This window comes from Arabidopsis lyrata (genome assembly GCF_000004255.2).
Source record: "Arabidopsis lyrata subsp. lyrata unplaced genomic scaffold ARALYscaffold_1, whole genome shotgun sequence".
In the NCBI taxonomy this organism is placed as follows: Eukaryota; Viridiplantae; Streptophyta; class Magnoliopsida; order Brassicales; family Brassicaceae; genus Arabidopsis; species Arabidopsis lyrata.
Window position 1 is genome coordinate 5,811,360 of NW_003302555.1, and position 15,632 is coordinate 5,826,991.

A 15,632-nucleotide genomic window follows, 5' to 3' on the forward strand; every position below is an offset into this window, starting at 1 on the left:
TCTTCTTCAACGAGAGCTTTCTACTCCCTTGTCTTCTTCATCGAGAGCTTTCGACTTCATAGGTAAAGAACGACCTAAAAAGAAACACGAAACTAATGAGAGGTTTAATAATTTGTTACCAAGAAACCAAGAATCAGAGCAAATATATATGTACATGATGATGAGCGATTTCTTTTTGCGCCGAGATGAGTAACACCAACAACTGTAATATCCCATCCTTTCACGTCACATCCACTAAGTTCTCGTGCCTTGTCTGCTGCGCTTTCTCCCACAATAGTAACAAGAGCTTTGCTGTTAAAAAATCAACAAAGACAAGTCTTGAGTTAGCAAGACTAATAACTTGAGAGAAAAGAGTTGGGAAATTGGAGAGGACAAACCTGTTGAGACCACCAGTTCTTCGGTCTCCCGGAATCAAAACACCTGTGACCTCTCCACATGTAGAGAAATGTTTACACAAGCCGATCTGGATATCAAGCTCGGGAAGCGAAGTGTCATATCCTGTAACCATCATCCTAAAAGTAATTTGATTGCATTGTTGTTAGAGAACACATACAAATATCTCCCCATAACAAAAAAAAATATTATCATCGAATATTACCGGTACTCTTGACGACTTAAGTATGCAACAGCAACCAAAGCCCGGCCAGGATCAATGCACATTGGTATATGAAACGGTGAAGCCTTAACAGAAATAGTCCATCCTCTAACGTCACTTCCACTAAGTTGCAACGCCTTTTCTAAGGCACCTTCTCCCACAATACAAATGTAGGCACATCTGTGACACAACACAAAAACTAGTTTTTAACTATAAACTTTGAGAAGGGTAAAAAAATTGGAGGAAGAAGAGCCACAAGCAAACCTCTTGAGAATACCCCTAACAAAGTCTTTGGGAACATTAACATTTTTGACCTCTCCACATGAAGAGAAATGTTTTCTCAACGCAAGCTTGAGATCATACGCATGAACCGAAGTGTCATATCCCTCAACGCTAATCCTGCAAACGGTACTGCAACCATTCAATTGCACGTGCCCCATACACATTTTTATACTTTAGCTAGTAATTATTTTGTGTTAGATCCTGTAGCTCAGCTGGCTTCCACTCTCACATGGATATCTTTGGTCACAAGTTCGATTCCCTTTCTTCTACTTGTTAATTTTTTTTGGTGAATTTTATATTGGTTTGATTGATGCCTTTATTTAGCAACTTCAGCCTCTTCCTTTTTATTCTTCTTTACTATTGGATACATTGTTTTTATTTTCTTAAACAAAACTATAAGCTTTCAGTTTTATTTTATTTTTCTATTTCTAGTAACTTTCAACAAATTCAATTCACATTTGTTTTATAAAATATACATATATCTTAATTGAATTTTTAGTAAAAATAGTAATTTAGTAAAGTTAAACAATATTATTCTCTTTTTTAGTTAATTTATTATTTTAGGGTCTAAATTTGGGTGATATTTGTTAATTAAATAAGTAAATTTAAATTTCTTATATATCTATTTTTATAGTGAATTGTAAGTTTGTAACTATGTATTTTTCTAATTAATAAATTAAATATATATCTATATAATATATGTACCTAAGTATATTATAAACCAATAGAAGCAATGTTTTCAAAAATTTTGGCTTATTTTTAGATTTCAAATCTGAAATATATATATTAAAGGTGCAAAATATACTTTAACGTTATCAAAAATAAATATCTACTTAATATTTTTTATTATGTAAATATTGTTATTAATTATTTATAATTTGTGCCCCATACAAAAAATATTTTTGCATCTGCCATTGCACATAACTTGTAAAAATACCAATCCACATAAAAAGACTGTCAGCGATAAACAATCAAAGCCATTGAAACATTAAAGACCGGTAAGATATATAGTATGATTTCAGAAGATTGAATGACAGAACAAAAGATTCACAAAACCCTATTTCTAGGAATGAGTAACAAAATCGAAAAAGTGAAGATATATATATATATATATATATATATATATACGGATTAGAGGAAACGCTCGATCGTGACTGAGAATCGCCCAGAAAGTTGAAACCAAACTTGAAAATCCAAGAGCTCGAGCTTGACATGAATAGCAAGAAATAGAAACAACCTTTATTCCAACAATGCTTCCGTTGTTAAGCTCAACAATAACACCCAAAATCTATTTATGATTTGTTACCAAATTATTGATTTAAAAACTTTTGACAAAATTATGCATGATTCATTCAATAATATATAAATATTAATTAAATTAATATTATTTTTGTTATTAGATTTTAAATTTTAATAGAGATTTAAAAATAAAATACAGAAAACTTAAATCTGAATGCAAATTAGATTTATAATTATGCCACGTCGGATAGACTTCCAACCAATCGACAGCGTTTGAGCTCCTTTTGGAATTTTGATCAATGGTCTCAGTTGCCACGTGTCATATCTGCTTTATCAAGAACCAACCGGCAACCGCTAACGGTGACAATGACGGCGACGGCGGTTTCTCCGCCAGATTATAGTGACGGCGGATAAACCTAGCGCTGTTTGCTCTAAAGCTCGCCGACAGAATCGAGAGGTTTGTAGACATTTTCTTTACTTGTGTGCTTTGTTTAGTTGAAGGGGATTGATTTGGCTCTCTTGTTCTTGTATGATCCATAGTTTTGGAAGTCTCATATTAGAAGGCCTGTGGTTTTGGTTGGGCCGAGCCTCGGTGCTGCTGTCAACCATCCAGAAGCGGTACTTATAGAATTCTTAAGGAGAAGAAATTTATGAATATTCAGGTTGAGTCCTTGGTACTGGAAACTTAGCAACTTTACCCAAAGCAGCAGCTTATGCTGGGGTAAGTTCTTTCTTGGTTATTTGATTGTACTGGAGGATGATCCTCTGAATACGTAAAACTCTTCACAATTCTTGTTCATTAAAATATTGGAAAAGATGAAATCAAGAAGAGAAACTATGCATGCATTGATGTTCTATGTTTGCTTCTACTTTTTTTTGGTTTTTTACTCTTCATCTTCTGTTATAGGCTACTGAAAAGATTCTGTCTGCAGGTTTCACAGAAGACATTGATACTATGGGGAGAGGATGACCAAATCATTAGCAACAAGCTCGCTTGGGTTAGATTTTTCTATCTCTATTTAGACTATTGTCATGTTTCAAATGGTCTCTCTTGTCCTAAATCATATCTTCTTCAATGCAGAGACTGCATGGAGAGTTATCGAATGCACGTGTTGAACAAATATCAAACTGTGGACATCTTCCCCACGTCGAAAAACCGGCTGCTGTTGCTAAACTTATAGCAGAGTTTGTTAGAGAGACTTGCAGCAGGTGTAACGAGGTTGAAAGTATATCTTAGACCCTAGGGGGCCATTCATTATTGAAGGACCAAAATCTTACTTCTCTAATTGTATAGTTGATACTTCACTTCTTTCATTGTTAGTTGGTTGGTCTTTTTTTGAATAAATAAAACAAATCCCCCACACCAAACATCTCCATTTGACCAAACTTAAAGCCCCACTGGATTTGGTATGTCAATCATTGATATGGGGTTATGAAAATGATATGATTTTAATGAAAATGTTTTTGTCTACCTAATCAATCAAATGGCTCAGAATGAAGGCAGATAATGATCATTAAGACTACTTTTAACATCCAGACAAAAACATATACAATGCTTAGGTAAATAATGAAGGCAGAAGATTATTATTGAGCTTGCTTTTAACATCAAACAGCTTGCAATGTATCAATGAAATCAAGAAGAAAAACCAAACAATCTTGTTCAGTGTTTCCTTTTGATTATTTTTATACTCTTCATCTTCTGTTACAATCTACTCAACAGATTCTGTCTTAGAGCCTTGTGGGGTGGGAATTATTGAAGGTGTGTATGTTTCTTACCAAAAATCTAAATTCTTAAATTGTTGATACTTCACTTCTTTAATTGTTGGTTGGTCTTTTTGAATAAATAAAACAAAATCCCCACACCAAACTTCTCTATTTTTAATCTATAATTGATCAAAAGAAATTATTGTTGTAATAATTAAAAAAAATTTTAAGTATTTTTTACACAAACAATGAGTTGGTAAGAAGGATGTTTGTTGTTAAGAAGTCTTCATCATAAACTCTGGTTGTTTGTTTCCATTCTCATCACTAAAGATTAAATGTTCTGTTTTTTTCTTTCTTTACTCAAGATTCTATTAGAGCAACCTTTACATAGACGAAAGCTCAACAAACGCCTAAACTTCTTGTTCCATCCAAAACAGAATCAAAGACTAACACAAGTGGATGTCTTTCTGTCTCTACACGTGGCTAAATCCAAACCTTACATCAGAACCACAAAGAAACACTAGTAATGAAAAACAGAGTGTGTAAACAGAGGAGATAACCAAACTTGAGGCACCACTGCCTGGGTTGCTTGGGTTAAAGACTCCGGTTGGACCAAACACCGGAGGAGTTCCTGGAAACGGAGTTCCTGGAAATGGAGTTCCCGGAAATGGAGTGGTTCCGTTTGTGGGAGGTGTTCCACTTCCCGTTGGTGGTGTTGTTGATGGAGGCGACCTTGTAGAGCTGTTACAAGATAAAGAACAAAGTAAAATAATGTGAATGAGGCAGTTTTAGGTTAATGGAAGTGATCAAACATACCTAGCGCTTGAAGGATAGATGCAACCATTAGCCAAATCTGCACCCAAAAAAGGAAACATCATCAAGATCACAAGTTTTTTCCATCAAAAGGTTTTAGACTTTTAAGAGTTATTGACTTAACTGGAAGGTGGGTTTGGATTGGTAATGGCAGTGCCGGAGAAATTGCAGCTTCCAGGGACTTGAGCTGCGTTTTGGAAGTAGCTGTTAACAGCCCAATCACAGTGGCTTTTGATGGTGTTTGGTTGAAAACAAGAACCGTTATCATGTATAGGATTACAATCTGCTAAAGTTCCACATGCATAGTCTATTGATGTTTGAAGCTCTGTGTCTCCTATCCCATCTTTGCAGAGACAGTAAATTGCACCTAAAGAGAAAGAAAGATATAGCCTTTTCAGATTGAGATCTTTAAATTTGAATATGTTAATAACCATAAAACCAGGGCACTGTGGTCGGTTGATAGTGCTTAGATTGAAAAGATCATTCCTTTACATAAAGCTTGATTTTGGGGAATAGGAAAATAAGAATTAATCAAGAAAGGGGAAGAAAAAAGCTTTACTTGAAGATTTGGTCAAGGCCAAGAGAAGCAAAAGACCCAGAAGCACTTTCATGATGATTAATCTCAAGATCGCTCTTTAGGAGAAGCACAAAAGAGACTTTGACTTTCAAAACCAAGAACCAGGTACTAACCAAAATTAAGATGATGGCTTTAGAGAGAGAAGTTAAGAGTATTGGAAAATGAAAGATGATTTAATAAAATATTGAAAAAGAAACACTTGTAAGTTAGTGTTTTGGTTCCAATGTTCCAACTACGATCTCTTTTGTAGTGACTAAACTTAAAATTAAATAAGTTTTTGTTTAAGAATTTTATATTAAGGTCGATTTATATAACGTACAAATAGAAAAGAGTTGAAAACTGACATATATTGACGAACTACATTTACGTGTGGGAGATATGCGGGACCCTCTCTGGTTGTTGTTGCATTATGCAACTTTTGTCATTTTAAGTATTTAACTGATTTCAGTTTGATAATTTTTTTCTTCCTCAATAGTCAATATCATACTAGTATACTACTATTGTTAATTTTAAAATTCTTGGATTTAGATTTTTTTTTTACTTCAAAAAAAGCGCAACGATTCAATCATTTTTATTTATAGATTTCTATTTTGCTGTGATCACTTCGTGGATATGAGTCATATCTTGATGAGCAAAATAAAACAGTTTTGAAATTTACATCTTGGTGAGTCACATATTATAAATTGGATATGATTCTATTTTGATGAAACGTTTCTAATTTCATTATATAATACTGTTATTTTAGAAAGGGGTACTTCTATTGTGTGTACACGACTGAAACGGTAATAGTTTTGGGTTTGAACACAATTTTTGTTTGTTAATGATTCGAACTTATTTTAAGAATGGTTTTGACTAGTAAGTACCCAAACCCAAGTAAAGCTTTCTTTAATTAATTTTATGTACACCATAACCATTACACCGTTATCATCATCATATTCATATATATGTGAGCTGGCTTAGAGACTTAAAGCCATGTAAGCGGAACTAGTGAGTAGAGAGTTAGAGTCAGTGTATATTATTTTTGTATATTCTTTCCCAAATGCAAATTGTGTTTGGAGTGGTTCAGCGTGCTTTATAAGTTGCTAATACAGTTCAAATACAACAATTGGGGATGTAGCTCAAATGGTAGAGCGCTCGCTTTGCATGCGAGAGGCACGGGGTTCGATCCCCCGCATCTCCATTTTTTTAACTATTTTTTTAATTAAAGGTTTTCAGTACAGTTGGGTTTCCGATCAACGGTAGTACGGACTCGGAATCTTTCTCTCGTGTTTTTTCCTTAGCTGATATATATAGTCAAACACGTTACTTGGACTTGGAATTTATGCACTCTAGACTTTTCCCTGTTGTGTCTTTGGATTCACGTATTGGCATTATCTCCGTGCATGTGCGAGATCAAATTAGGTTTCGTGGATGTCACTATACTCAATGTTTTGTGCAGTTTTCTTTGGCATCTTTATTTTAGGGTTTCTTGTGTACGTACGTATATATATGCTTCTTGCTCTAAAGCGTATATATCTATTAACATGAGTGATTATTCCAAGTGAAACTTGATCCATCTTTTTTGGGAGTATTCGAAGAAAAATACAGTATACGAAAAGTGAATCTTGGCAAAATATATTTGGCTAGATGAGTCGTGGCAAATTAAGAAATAAAATCGCTACGTATATATGAGGAACTTTGTTATGAGCTGTTAAAAAAAAATGATATCAATTAGAAAAGAAAGCAGCATTGGTATCAACTAGAAAAGACCAGTTTGTGAAATGAAACATCTTTGACCAGCTATAACACAAGGAGACATGGGGGACAAAGATTTCCCAAAATAACATAACCAGGTCTTTATTAAGTCATAATCCTAATAATAAAGCATCGCAAATTTTAAGTTAACAAATTAATTAAAGCATTGGAAAACATTTTCCGGGGGTTAAAAGAGAAAGGTGGTGGATTTGGCTTTGCGCTTCTTCTTCTCTAAAGATTTGCGCTTGTAGTGGAGGAATAGCAACTTTGAACTTGATCGGAGCTGAGTGAGGTGAAAAACATTCATTCAACATGTATATATATATATATATATATATATATATATATATGAGCAACAACAACCATCACCATCCATAAAGCTACTGGTAATACATAATTGATACACGACATTAGAGAGATAGATCATCAAGAAGATAAGTGGACACCTACCCAAGTGGTGTGGAGGTAGTAACATCATCAGGCTTGGACAACTTTTCCTCCTATTTGTAAGTAATATTCAAGAATAATCAAATCAAAAACGAATTCAATAAAAGCCTTAGCTAGAAAAAGAGAAATTACTGTCGCTAGATTATATATAAAACCTGAATATCAAATTTATCAGCAGAGTGATCCGATCCCTCCAACTTATAATACGTACGCGCCTAGAGAATCTTTGACAAGTCGAAGCATTATAGCGGGCACAGCTAACAGAATCAAAACGATGTTTAAAACAATATCTAAACACTCCATTTTCCCAAAATTGACGACAACCCCTCGTCCGCCCCTTCCCCATGATTCTCTCGTCTTGTGGACTTGGGGATTAGGGTGTGCGTGCTTCTTTATCAATTTGGGGACGCCGGAAACCCTAGCTCTATATATATATATATATATATATATTTAATTTGGGCCTGTTGTATCCGGGCCATGCTATTTTACTAGGACTACTTTCTATTTTTCTTTTGGGCCTGTCATTTGTTAAAATGACACCTTTTTTTATCCATCCAATATACTACAAAAAAATATATTTAAATTCGAAATTTTCATAATCCGTTTAATATGTATAATTAGTTTTAAGACTTATCCAAAAATCAAATATTTACACGCCAGTATACAAAATTTTAAATTTATCAGTACACTGACTATAGTTTAAATAACAGTTTCTTAAATATTTTGTTTCTAAACATAATAATATTTTGTATACTAAATTAAGTATTCGCATAAAACACAGGTTCATATGTATTTACAAGACCATTAGTTACTTTATCTTCACAAATAAAATTCTTGTTCTTGTGAAAACAATTTTCTAACTTTGAGAAAAATGTACTTCAAAATGTTGTGTTAACTGTTAAGTAATGTCTCTCAGAGTCTAACATGGTAGGTCCAACTTGTCTAAGTCATAACAACAGTGTTGTTTAATTTTGATATAACCGACAAAAAATCATTCCATATATAGTAAGTAAATAAAATGACATTTGTACATATAAAAAGACTCCAAACCAAAACATGAGTATCTTTATAATTTTAATTTAAATATTCAGATTAAGCAAACAATGATCAAACATAGACAAAGAATCTGCCACGTCACAAGTGAGAAGCTTCAGCCGCTTAAGACAATCACTAGTAATGACCTCTTACAATTCATTCATGTTTTGCGCTCCAAGGTAAATGATTCATTTTTCGGACGTTATGATTCTCAATTTGTCGCTTTAATCTTTTCAAATGATGATTAACCTATATTGTAGATATGCATCAAGGGAATATGTTGGGGATTTATTAGTAAATGAAGTCAAGGGAATCTCAGAGGTGTGCTGCAGGTTTACTTCCAACTGCCTTGCGAGAAAGACCAACTCGCTAAGTGGTTGAGCTTACTTACATCTCTTCCACACAATGATAGGTGAGAAGGTTTCTCAGCACCTAAGGTTAGTGCCGAAAAAAAATAAGTCCTAACTAGTTTTAAAATACAACCTAAGAAATTCTCATTTTGATTTGTTTTGTCCGAGAAATGTTTTCCTTAGATATATGAGTCTGGTGTTAGAATACAAGTTGTCTATTGTTAGGATTTTGCTTATGTTGAGAGTTGTGTTCTTGGTTCTCTTTTTGAGCTTGCAAGTTATGTTGGAGTCAACTAAAAGCTTAAAATCTACTTGTCGTTAGGGAAGAAGAAAAGCTTGGGTATGAAGTTGTATGCTCTCCGGATACAAAGCGTGCAGTCGATGTTCAAAAAGTCGTCAGGCGGTAGTTAGGCATTCGATAGGAGCTTAGCGCCTAGATCTATAAATCAAGGTCTTAGCGTTAGCACATTATTTACTTGCTTTATAAATATTTTTCATAATTTTACAACAAAACATTGGTTTTAAAATACTATGAAATATTAAAAACGTTACCTATTCAAATTTATAATATATATTCACACCTAATTTATATGAAAACTGAATAGATTAGTCTCAATAACTGCAAAAATGAGAATAGATCATTCATAACTTACAAGTTTAGTAATCAAGTATATTTTTTATTTTATGTTTGTTTATCTTTTTACTTATTCTACCTTGCGTGATGAAGGCAGTGGGGTATTTCTATAGAATCTGATAGTTGAGGACATGTACAGTTGGTTGCATTTTTCATATAAAGTAAATTTGGCTTATTTTATATTTATGTATTACCTAATTACAATAATTGGGGATGTAGCTCAAATGGTAGAGCGCTCGCTTTGCATGCGAGAGGCACGGGGTTCGATCCCCCGCATCTCCAAACAAATCTTTACTTTTATCAATAATATTATTATTCTATAACCAGAAGAAATATCTTTTACAACTTTTTATGTTCTGTCATTTCTTTTCTCTATAGAACAATTGGTTTAGAGGAATATACGAGAGAGAAATAATTACGAAACGAACAAAAAAAAAAAACTGAAAACAATTCTGTTTGCAAGACCACAAAAAAACAAAAAAAAACAATTCTGTTTGCAAACAGAAGAATAAGAAAAAAAAATGTAAAGAATGTCGTAATCTGATAAACTCTTGCACTGGTAAGTAAGTCCCAGTCTACATTTTCATCCTTTTGATTTCTTTCCAGAATCTGCAAGCATCATTTGGATCTGTAAAGCAAAGTGTAACTTTGATTAGACATTTGTGTGTTCTTCAAGTTTTCAAAGCTCAGAGAATTGTTGAAATGCAGAAAGAGAGAGATTACCTATATAAAAAAAAACTGTACTTAGTGTTGTTGATGGTGCAGAGAAGCAAACTTGTTGACAGTTTGCTAATTTTGCTTCTTTTTTTTTTCTTTTGAGTTATTTTTTTAGGAAAGGTTTTTGGCAAACAAGGAGCCGTTGGTCACTACCGTCTTCAATATCGATGACTCTTGCTTCCCAGCGTACACGAGCAGCAAATGTACGCGCCATCTCTATCACTCCAAGCTTATCACTTAGCACAACCCATCCCTATCAAATCAATCAGGAAAGGCGAAGTTTCTCTCAGCTTATGATTTTCCTAATTAGGATCATATGAGAAATGGTGGAAGTGTATAAAAGAAGAACCTCAGGGCGGAGAATCCGGTCCATCTCCAAGAACAAGTCCATTAGGCTGCACCGTTCTGAGCTAAGATGTGTGAGAAGTTCATTGGCATGAAGCATGTCATATGTTCGCGGATAAGTAGGGAATGGTTCACACCTGCGCAGCAATAAATGGCCAAGAAACAAATGTTATAAGCGAAAAGGAGATATAAGCAGTGAAAAACATGCTCAAATCTTCTAGAGAGACCTAAGGGAGATAAATGTGATTAATGACATCCCCAGAAGTCTTTTATAGAATATGGAAATCTAAGAAAACACACACTCACCAGTCATGTAGAACGCCAGCAAAACCTCGATCAAGTATTATAGGAAGAGTATTACGTGTTTTAACTGGGACAACATTCATCACCCAAACTGATTTTCCTTGGTTGAGGAAGGCGAGATTCAGATTCCCGTAACGAGCATTCATGTCCATGGCATTGCGTATCATGTAAAAAGGTGGGACAGGATCTTCATCACCAGGTCTTTTTGGGTGGTCTGAGAAAATCAAAGGTGTAAGCAAGGACCAATAGTTTTTCAGGGCTGATCTCCATACTTGTATATCCTCATCGAATTCTTCAGGTTTAATACCTGTTGAAAGATATTTATTGGAGAAGAACATTAATGTCCAGAAAAGTATGAGCAATGAGAACAGAAAATGACACGCCAAAATCAATAGTTACCATGAATTTCAAGCTCAGACAAACTTGTTCCGGAAGCTTTAGACCTATTCTGAATAGGAATCCAGCGTTTGGTCTTGGTTCCACTTATACATGGAACAAGGGGTTGGTAATACGGAACACTATCATCATCTTTGCAAAGAGGTATAGAAGCTTGCGAGCTACAACAAGAAGGAAAAAGAAAGAACGGCATCAGTGCGACTGTGAGTTAAAAACCAAGCTTCAGGACTCTGTTCTCATACTCACCGAGATGAGTAGCAATTTGGATCTGCTGCTTTCTGCCAAAGAAACGTCTCATCTTGCTGACCTGAGAGACTCCAGCAGATTTTCTTAGATAACTCATCCACTCGTGTTGAGATACTTGTTTTCTTAGTTTCAGGAGAATTTCCCTGTGCTTTGCTTGTAGGAGAGGTCAAAACAAAATAACCCCCGGGCTTGAGAACACGATCCACTTCCAAGAGTAGCATTGCATCTGCTTAAGGTTAGATATTGAAAGCATAACACTGTTATTCAATAGAAGTTCCATATCAAAAGTCACAGATCTTAACCAAAATAAGTGAAAGACTATGAACCATACCAGATAAATACCTTTTATATCCCAAGTAATCCCACATTGAGCACAGTGGACCATGTCAAATGATAAAGCTGGATATGGAAGCTGTTTCGAAAAGAAATTTCCAATGATTGCAGGAAGGCCTCTCTCTAGAGCTAACTGGACTTGGCTTCCACTTGCCTCATACTCTGCTATACATATAGGCATCACGTTCAAAGACACTAGATGTGCACCAAAGCTACCAAATCCGCAACCGATGTCTAACACAGTCCGTATCTGCAAATCCGCAACCGATGTTTCAGTGAAAACAAAACTAACGATCAATGATAAGAGTCATTAGAGAAAGAATAAAAAACGACTTACACCAGCTTGAGGAAACTCAGTATCGCTTCCTAATCCAATCATCTCAGCAATTTGAAAAGCATAATCTTTGACCCCGTCAAAGATCAAGCCATCTTCCGAGTGAAATGTAATTTGATTCTCTTCAAGCAACATTAGCCTAATGATAAGTATTAAAATAGATTAAGATGGTACAATACTAGCTGAAACTGCAGAACAAAAAATTTCTAATTAAAGCTTGGTGATCACAATACCTTTTAGTCATAGTTCCTGATGAAAGAAACTGATCTTTAGTAATCTTCACATTCCCAGTCCATATAATATCTCTACCAACAGGCCATCGAAGTGGTATTTTATAATCCCTTGGAGGACGAACTACACATCTTTCCCCTTCTCTTACAAACTCACAATTCCGATCAGTCTCTGTAATGTTATAGCAAGGAACATAGTTGTCTCTTTCTTTACCACATAAAGGAAACTCTTTTAACCGATTAACCCCTAAGGAGAAAAACCTTAGATCTAGATAATCAATAGCTGCTTGTTCCTTTATTCTCCCATAGTTACTATAAATGTTGTGTGGGGGCACTCGCGTAGTTAAAGTTGTAGAAGAATCATCTGAATTTGGTACTAAAATTGTAATGAGAGCAATAACACCGATGATCAAGAAAAGTAACCCGCTGATCCGTGGTCTAAGACCAAAAAATGAGGCAACCTTCATGGTCCCAAGGATCAAAACAATAGCTTTCTTGTAAGCAAATCTACACTATACATCCAATTCCTCCTCCTAAAACTCCAACTAACATTTACCTAATCAAGCCATAAAGAGATTCACATTTATAGGTACCCAAAACTCCAAGAATAATCCAAATCAGGAAAGAGATCAGTCAGTCATTCGTAATTGCCAATTACGGAATCAACAAAACCTGCAATCAAATTTGTCAGATCAAAAATCAAAATTTCCTAAAAGAGAGAAACTTTTTAACACTTTTTAGTATTTTGAGCAATGAAACGCAAAAAGGAAATTACTTTTGTCTACGTACATTTATAGATATCGTAAGAGAAAGGAGCCAAGAGCGAGGCTCGTGATTCTGTTGACAAACTCAATCTCAAATTCTTATTAGTGAGATCTCGAAGAGGGTCAGAGATCAGATGATTCAGATCGAAAGGAAGGAGCTTGACGCAATGATCGACAACGAAAACAAAAATCAACAAAGGGTTTTGACAAGCAGAAATTAGATTTCGAACAACAATGGCGATTGGCGAAGCCAAGCTCAGTGATATGAGTGTAAGCTTTTTCTGCTCTGTGTCTGTCTACTTCGTCGTTTTATAATTTTATATTATTGTATGAATAAAATAAGCTGCATTAATTATTAAAGGGCTTTTACCAACGAATGTCGACAAAAGGAAAGCATTTAGCGATTATTTTTGCTTAATTAATTAGTGAAACTGTGTAAAATAGTTTTTTTTTTTTTTTTTTGTCGTCTAGATTTATTATTAATTGCAAATTATGAGAACTGTTACATAGACGATTCTACAACTGACAATTCCTTCCGACCCTTATTAGATTCACGACAGACTACACTTCCTTCTTCGTAATCTTGATGAATACCTTCAATGATCCACGACCTGTCGACACTTTCTTCTCTGCGTAGAATCCTAGCGAACGGCTATAATTGTACATCGTTGGAGATCTCTTGCACACTTGCCTCCATCAATCTGCAAATTTGTTAATAAATCGCAATACCTGGGACTCGGACCCCAGACTTTTTTGGTGTAGAAGCATTAATCAACCCTTGGTCAACCAATGTGCCAAAGGGCTTCCACAACTGTGTAAAATAGTTAAGGATCTGATTAGTAGGTCTTTTTACTGTGGTGGTTATTTCCAAATCAAAGCATATATTAATTGTTTGGTGTAAATGAATAATTTTTTTATTCTGCCGACAAAAATATTAAATTTATTTTATAGTTTAGATACATCCAAAAATGTCAAACGTGTCGTTGTCCTTTGAATTTTCAATGTTATAAAGACAAGAAAGAAAGAGCTCAACGAATTGAAAAGATAGATCTCTAGAACTTCACTTTCTCACAAAGCAAACATTTTTACAAAAATAACTTTCTTTAACTTGATAAATAAGTATCATTCATTATATGTTTGCATTAGAATAACACATCAATTTAGCCCCAAAATTTCATTGAAGAACAACAAACAAGGATGAAACTTGACTTGAGTTAAGAAAATACAAAACCAAATTGTAAGATGTTTTTTACCCACAAATTTCAAGCGTTATTACCTCCAAACTCTCTGTTCAAGTAATCCACAAAACGTCTCTTTGCACTTTCTGCATCAGTTGGTAATGGTGGCCCGCTCAGACTCGATTGACCCATCAATTTAACAAACGTTCTTCGAAGCCTCCTTAGCTCCGGTAGTCCAATCGGTCTGCTGATTTCGATTGGAGGTAGTTCATTTCCCAGAGTAACTCTGCTTATAGCCCCACCAAGTGATTGTTGTTCCACAATCGCGTTGATGATTTCTTGTGTCGCTCTGTCCAACTCGTAAAGAGAATTCGCTTCTGAAAATCTAGCAGCCTGAGTCGCAATACTTGGTTGGAGAATTCTCACATCTTGGGTTTTGGAATCAACAGTCTTGGTTAGATAAGTCACAGCCTCTAAAATCACAGAAGAGGATTTATCTATTACTTCTCGAGAAGGGTATAGCTCGAAGAGAGGTGAATCCCATCGGTTCCTTCTCTCAGGTTTCTCAAATCTTCTAACCAGATCTTCGAATATACCATCGTCATATCCATCCTCACCTCTATCACTGCGTTCTTTATTCCATTGCCTGCAATGAGCTTCATCCACATCACAATAAACAACACAATACCTAATCCCGGCAGCACGCGCGATACACCAAAGCTCATATCTGTAACCTTTGATACTGTTCAAGGAATCTACAATAACAATATCGCCTCTCGAAACTGATCTATCAACATCTGACCTAAGCTTTCCTCTCAGATTCTTCTCAGCAGGCATGTTAACATAGTTTTGATTGCGGTCTAGATGAAACGAAGCCTCATCGATGATCCTAACATTCTGTTTCGTTTCAGACTCTTTCAATGCTTCAGCTAAAGTTACTGCAGCTATTGACTTACCACTACAAGGTTGCCCACAAATCACAACTAGCGCCATTGGTTTTTAAACACACTGTCTACAAAAATGGAATCAATATAAGACTTTAAATTCAAGCTTTAAGGTGCAAAAGAATATGCAACGACCCAGATTCACATATAAAACTAAAATTCCAGAAATTCATGGAGTTAAAACGATATCATAACGGATTCAATACCCAGAACAAGTTAAAGCATCAAACTTTATTATAACATACTTCCACAATTAACAATTCCGAAGAAAAATCAAGCTAATAAAAAAATATTACCAGAGCAAAATCGGGAGTGTTGTCGACAGGTTGAAGAAAGCAAAAGTGAGAATCTGATTTGGGAATTTAGGGCTTATAGATTGGAACCGGTTTAATTCGCTTGGTCCGGTTTGTTCATTTGAACATCAACTTGTGT

General features: G+C 35.0%; 3 protein-coding genes, 2 long non-coding RNA genes and 2 other non-coding genes across 9 annotated transcripts; 3 read left to right on the top strand and 4 right to left on the bottom strand.

Moving 5' to 3' along the window:
• The first annotated feature begins 3,011 nt into the window (after positions 1–3,011).
• LOC9328838 lies at positions 3,012–3,430 on the top strand. Its single transcript, XR_002329445.1, has 2 exons — positions 3,012–3,114; positions 3,198–3,430. It is a non-coding gene; the product is annotated as an uncharacterized LOC9328838 (long non-coding RNA).
• A 715-nt stretch (positions 3,431–4,145) lies between these two features.
• On the bottom strand, positions 4,146–5,526 carry LOC9326087 (PLASMODESMATA CALLOSE-BINDING PROTEIN 1). The gene is made up of 4 exons (XM_021010930.1): positions 5,193–5,526; positions 4,758–5,000; positions 4,637–4,673; positions 4,146–4,561 (listed from the first exon to the last, which is right to left on the bottom strand). The coding sequence occupies exons 1-4, from the start codon at positions 5,242–5,244 to the stop codon at positions 4,294–4,296; spliced, it is 600 nt and encodes a 199-aa protein (XP_020866589.1). The 5' UTR covers positions 5,245–5,526; the 3' UTR covers positions 4,146–4,293.
• A 791-nt stretch (positions 5,527–6,317) lies between these two features.
• Positions 6,318–6,390, top strand: TRNAA-UGC. The gene has a single exon. It is a non-coding gene; the product is annotated as a tRNA-Ala (tRNA).
• A 508-nt stretch (positions 6,391–6,898) lies between these two features.
• On the bottom strand, positions 6,899–7,806 carry LOC110225178. Its single transcript, XR_002329588.1, has 3 exons — positions 7,547–7,806; positions 7,395–7,444; positions 6,899–7,227 (listed from the first exon to the last, which is right to left on the bottom strand). It is a non-coding gene; the product is annotated as an uncharacterized LOC110225178 (long non-coding RNA).
• A 1,813-nt stretch (positions 7,807–9,619) lies between these two features.
• TRNAA-UGC lies at positions 9,620–9,692 on the top strand. Its single transcript has one exon. It is a non-coding gene; the product is annotated as a tRNA-Ala (tRNA).
• Positions 9,693–10,212: 520 nt separating this feature from the next.
• Positions 10,213–13,384, bottom strand: LOC9328839 (probable methyltransferase PMT4). Of its 2 annotated transcripts, none has more exons than XM_021013564.1 (9): positions 13,104–13,384; positions 12,318–12,986; positions 12,088–12,223; positions 11,760–12,000; positions 11,418–11,646; positions 11,175–11,332; positions 10,779–11,082; positions 10,477–10,609; positions 10,213–10,380 (listed from the first exon to the last, which is right to left on the bottom strand). In XM_021013564.1, the coding sequence occupies exons 2-9, from the start codon at positions 12,779–12,781 to the stop codon at positions 10,231–10,233; spliced, it is 1,815 nt and encodes a 604-aa protein (XP_020869223.1). In that variant the 5' UTR covers positions 12,782–12,986; positions 13,104–13,384; the 3' UTR covers positions 10,213–10,230. The 2 variants fall into 2 exon arrangements, with proteins under 2 accessions (XP_020869223.1, XP_020869225.1); XM_021013566.1 differs by having other exon boundaries at positions 11,418–11,643; positions 13,104–13,383.
• Positions 13,385–14,186: 802 nt separating this feature from the next.
• Positions 14,187–15,604, bottom strand: LOC9328840 (protein KTI12 homolog). Of its 2 annotated transcripts, none has more exons than XM_002892732.2 (2): positions 15,497–15,604; positions 14,187–15,268 (listed from the first exon to the last, which is right to left on the bottom strand). In XM_002892732.2, exon 2 carries the CDS (start codon positions 15,247–15,249, stop codon positions 14,341–14,343), a length of 909 nt encoding a protein of 302 aa, XP_002892778.1. In that variant the 5' UTR covers positions 15,250–15,268; positions 15,497–15,604; the 3' UTR covers positions 14,187–14,340. The 2 variants fall into 2 exon arrangements, with proteins under 2 accessions (XP_002892778.1, XP_020869267.1); XM_021013608.1 differs by having other exon boundaries at positions 14,187–15,264; positions 15,497–15,590.
• Positions 15,605–15,632: the final 28 nt, after the last annotated feature.